The 4,754-nt window shown below is 45.3% G+C and overlaps 1 protein-coding gene across 1 annotated transcript; it reads right to left on the minus strand.

The window, feature by feature from the left end:
- Window positions 1-405: 405 nt before the first annotated feature.
- gorab (golgin, rab6-interacting) lies at window positions 406-3,782 on the minus strand. The gene is made up of 5 exons (XM_079740097.1): window positions 3,588-3,782; window positions 3,096-3,477; window positions 2,612-2,713; window positions 2,395-2,535; window positions 406-1,778 (listed from the first exon to the last, which is right to left on the minus strand). The coding sequence occupies exons 1-5, from the start codon at window positions 3,640-3,642 to the stop codon at window positions 1,391-1,393; spliced, it is 1,068 nt and encodes a 355-aa protein (XP_079596223.1). The 5' UTR covers window positions 3,643-3,782; the 3' UTR covers window positions 406-1,390.
- Between the last annotated feature and the right edge of the window lie 972 nt (window positions 3,783-4,754).

Below are 4,754 nucleotides of genomic sequence, written 5' to 3' on the forward strand. Positions count from 1 at the left end.
AATGTCTCTAGGGACCTACGATTACAGACTTTGTTGTTGAGATTTTGATAATATATTTGTTAGTCATCAAGTTATTACAGTTAATGCAGACATCCACCGAAGATGAGCCGTCAAATAAGTGGAGATTCTGGTTTTGGTGTAGACAGGATATCAGTGAAAGCAGTGGTCCCCCACTAATTAAAGAGCTTTATGGGCTCTTGTTCAGACAGCCACATGGACCAGAGCGGTTTACACAACACTTACTGCACTTCAAAATTACTTTGGAAAAAGGCAATGAGATTGAAAGCCTTCTTGGTGAATTCTTTCCTGGACCACACCGCTTCTAACCTGAAATGATCTGCATTAACTCACTTCACACTTAAACAAAAACACATAGATACATTTAAATAGAATATTTATTTTTCATATATCATTTTAAATATGAAAAAAATAATAAATTGAAACACCATTTCCCTTACATATTTTATACCATAATGTATTACAATTTCATTTCTGCATGGAATTAAAATCACAAACCTGCTAAGCAGTCAGCGGGTTTGTTGTTTAAACGCACTTGCCATAGGCTACTGATTTTGAATATCTACTCGGAGTGCAGGAAACGTATGGAGGCCCACAGACGAGCGTACGGAGGCCCACAGACGAGCGTATGGAGGCCCACAGACGAGCGTATGGAGGCCCACAGACGAGCGTACGGAGGCCCACAGACGAGCTTCACTGGGTCCGCATGCACCCCTCCATCCCCTCCATTTGGAGATATCTTCTTACCGTTTCAGAGGCCCGTGGATGATGTTCTTCAACTCCGCTGATGTACAATTTGCTCTAGGAAACCCTACTCTGACCCACACTAATAGGATGATTTACAGCATAACGTGTGGCTTTATGTTCAGAACATAAACAGATTGAAAATGTCCTCCTTCTTCAGAGCGCCAGACTTCCCCCAGAAGCCAACACCTCCCCCCGTGGGGCACCAAGAGCAGCCCTCGTTGGTTTAACCATTTCCTCTGGAGATGATATCCCACATATTTATAACCAACAACAACTGCCCTGATTCCTGCTTGGTGACGGACGGGACGTAATCAAGGAGACATCGAAATACAAAACAACCAATCCCAAAGCACAATGTGAATGGAATGTGGACTAGCTCAGTCGAGGAAATCCCCCCCAGAGAACAGCGACCCGTCCCTCCCTAAACCAGCAGCACCAGGACGATGTTCGCCCTCTATCACTGTGACCTTTGACCTGGAGCCCTCACAGTAGTGTTTGATAATATCCCGCCACCGACCCCGTGTCTCCGGGGTTCAGCCTGCAGCGCTACAACAGCCTGGCCCCGGCCCCCCCGCTCTGAGGTGGGGGCCCCAGCGCCACACCGTCCCGGGGGGGCCCCGCCGGGTCACAAGGCACCGGGGGGGGGGGGCCGGGGGGGTGTACCGGCTGACCCCGGAACCACCGTCTCCACCACGGCAGACTCCCGGTCGGGATCCGAACACAGCTCCGCCTCCTCTCCGTTCTGCTCCGCCTCTAATTTCTCCTCATCGGACTTTGACACGGCCTTCTTCTTCTCCTGCTCCTCCTGCTCCACCAACCTCCGGGCGGCGTCCAGCTCCTCCTCGCTGGTCTGCAGCTGCAGCATGAGCTCCTCCAGCCGCTCCGCCTTGCGCAGCTCGTTCTGCTGGATGATGGCGCAGAGGTGCTCCGTCAGCTGCTCCTTGGTGTCCGTCTTCCTGTGGAGGTCCATCTTGGACGCCACGTACTCCGCCTCCGCCTTCTCGTAGCGCTTCCTGCGCCAGGCGGCGACGGACGACGACACAGAGGAATGTTACAAAACGGATTTTAAAAATAAAATAACAATTTAAGTTTTGAAAATGGGACTATAAATATTTGCGCGTTGCATAGATATCATATGGTGGCTGTTGCCCAGCGCAATTCAATCGTTGATTTACAAAAATAACAGTTTGTTTAGTTAAGTAGACTCGAAAGTAATTTAAAGCGATGACAGTGAAATAAAACCACAAGGTGTACAACACAATGCACATAGTGGTATAGTACAGTTTGATTATCATCCAAAATAGTTAGGAAAAGCATTAAAAACCGTTTAGACACTAGAAACATGTGCATAATAGCTACAGAAACCTCATTGGTGCCAGGGTAATAAATGGTATGGTAGATGAATGGTAGATATATACAATTCCTGCTCTGAAATACTCAAAGCATTCTGCAGGGGGCGATATTCTTCATCCCAGTCAGCACTTTGCCTAAAAATAATATTTGCTTTTACAGTTAGACCTACAGTTAGACATGGAATATTAAATTAAACTTTTGTAATATTATGTAAAGCCTCTAACATAATCTCCCATTGCTTTAGTCCTTCCTTCAGAGGCTCAACATTTGTGCTACCTGGCACCGTTGTAGTCCCAGCTGGCCTGTTCGATCCTGCACCTGAGGATGCCAATGTCGTTGGAGACCATGTCATCAAGCGTCTGCAGTTCCTTCTGGATTCTCTTCAGCTTCACGGCTTCTTGCTGAGTCTGCTTGGACCTGTGGAGACGACGATCTGAATCACACGGACGTTGTGGCGGATCCTCGCATTACTTCCTTAAGTTCCCATACTCACTTTTCTGCGATTGTTTTTGTGAGCAACGCCTTTTTACGCTTATTCTTCTCTTCCATTGTTTTCTGCTCATCTTGGAGCTGCTGAATGCGGGTTTTTTCTCGACTGTGAATAAACAAACAATTAGGAGGTAGATGGCGCAGTCACTGTATTGGAGAATCAGGATAGTAAGATACGGACTGAAGGGACATGAGACAAGCAGAAACACAGACCATAATCTAACATGGCGGTTCGACTATGGTATAGGGTGCTGAGCTATTAACACCTCACCCAGTAAGACCATATAATTACCAAATAATGGTTATATTAATGTTATTCTTACTGCAATACAATTTATAAATGTTAATGTCAGGAAATACATGGGTCCTTGAACATATGAGATTGCACTAGGATTTTTTATGCCTTCATCTTTACACGAGATAAACAGCCAATGCACAATAGTTTAGTTAACAGTTACATATATTCAGAGAAAACCCGAAATACTAACATTGCCACCTCTTGTGTCTCCAGTTCCTTCACAACAGCCTCTGCCTCCTCTGCCTTAACAGGCAGCTCCTCAGAGGGCTTCAACTTAACGTCCGGAGGGGCTGTGGCTCTGGTCGGAGGGACAGCCGTGGGCACTGGCTTAGCGAGCCTCTGTTCTGCCGGCAGGACAGGGGGACTGGTGAGCCTCTGTCCTCCCAGCAGGACAGACGGACTGGAGGACCTCTGTTCCGACAGCATGACAGACGGACTGGTGGGACTGGTCCCAGCGCCCTGCTGAGCGGCGATCCGCAGAGCTCTCTCTCTCTCGCGGTTCAGCTGCTGCCGGCTCCGGCTGGGATGTGAAGGTTTGCGACCGCGACCTGAATCAATGAGTGACGCTTGGTCTAAAACACAAAGCAAACCGGTAGCTGTGTTTAGTTTCGAGCCGTGACAAAAAAGTAGAATAAAAAACCCTCGTTAATGAGTTAATGAACAACCGGATAATCGCGGTTACCTTTCTGCTGCAGCTTTTGCAGCTCCGCGTCGGAGAACCCGGCCCAACCCGCCATTTCTGCCACATTTAAAAGCTAAATTGGCTGGAAAAAGGCGAATACTCATTCACGGTTGAAGGAACTTGTCATAGAAGTAATACAGTAAGTTTCTTCCCCAAATTACAAGTTATGAAAAAACTTTGTATGCAGGCGCCATCTTTGTTTACGGTTGCCACGTCGAGGACCCCAACAGAGGGAAGTCATTTAAAATGCCTGAACAGAAACCCGAAGCAGTACCAATAAAATATAGCTTGCCTCGGGTAGGTCGTACTATTTTTTTAAAAAAATAGGATTTACAAATATTTAAATCTATCCAAAAATTAAGAATAGTTTTTGAGTCCATCTACACCTATTATATGTCATAAATAAAAATGTTTTAAACAGTCTCTGTGATAAACACATATACATATATATATATATACAGGGTGCGATTTGCCGGTGGGGATGGTGGGGATTATCCCCCCCCCCCTCTGGTTTACACGTCCTACCCTCTGCTGAATTATTTTTATCCTCGGTGGGGATAAAAATTATCCCCCCCACCCAAAGTATTTTCACCATTACATCGTAATAATTAACAACCAAAATACACAGGGTCCGTCTTCATTTTGAAACATTTTAAAATGTTTCTCAAAATTATCCCCCCCTCTGGTTTTTTCACAAATCGCACCCTGTATATATATATATATATATATATATATATATATATATATATATATATATATATATATATATATATATATATATATATATATTAGATAAAGTTTGAGTTACAAATGTAGACATATAAATATATATATAAACAGCAATAAGCCCTCAATTCATTTATGCATTCATAAAAGTACTGCAGCGACCCTGGGACATTTAAATAGTTTGTGTGTTATGTGTTGGATTGTATTTCGTTGTCCGTTATGCCAGTTGTTCTATGTGCATGCATTGCAATGTTCTTCTTGTCAATCAGTGTGGGGGGCGAATCATCAGGTCAGCTGGGGGAGGGCCTTGGGAGAACAGGAGGGTGGGGGCTTGCACGTTGAAGGGACCGGGTTGGGGGTTGCCCGGGTAACCGGTTGTTGTTATGTGTGGTTTTGTGTGGCTTTTTGCCGTTGGTTGTGGGTTTCAGTGACCTGGTTTTT

This window comes from Pollachius pollachius (genome assembly GCF_949987615.1).
Source record: "Pollachius pollachius genome assembly, chromosome: 7".
Classification (NCBI taxonomy): Eukaryota; Metazoa; Chordata; class Actinopteri; order Gadiformes; family Gadidae; genus Pollachius; species Pollachius pollachius.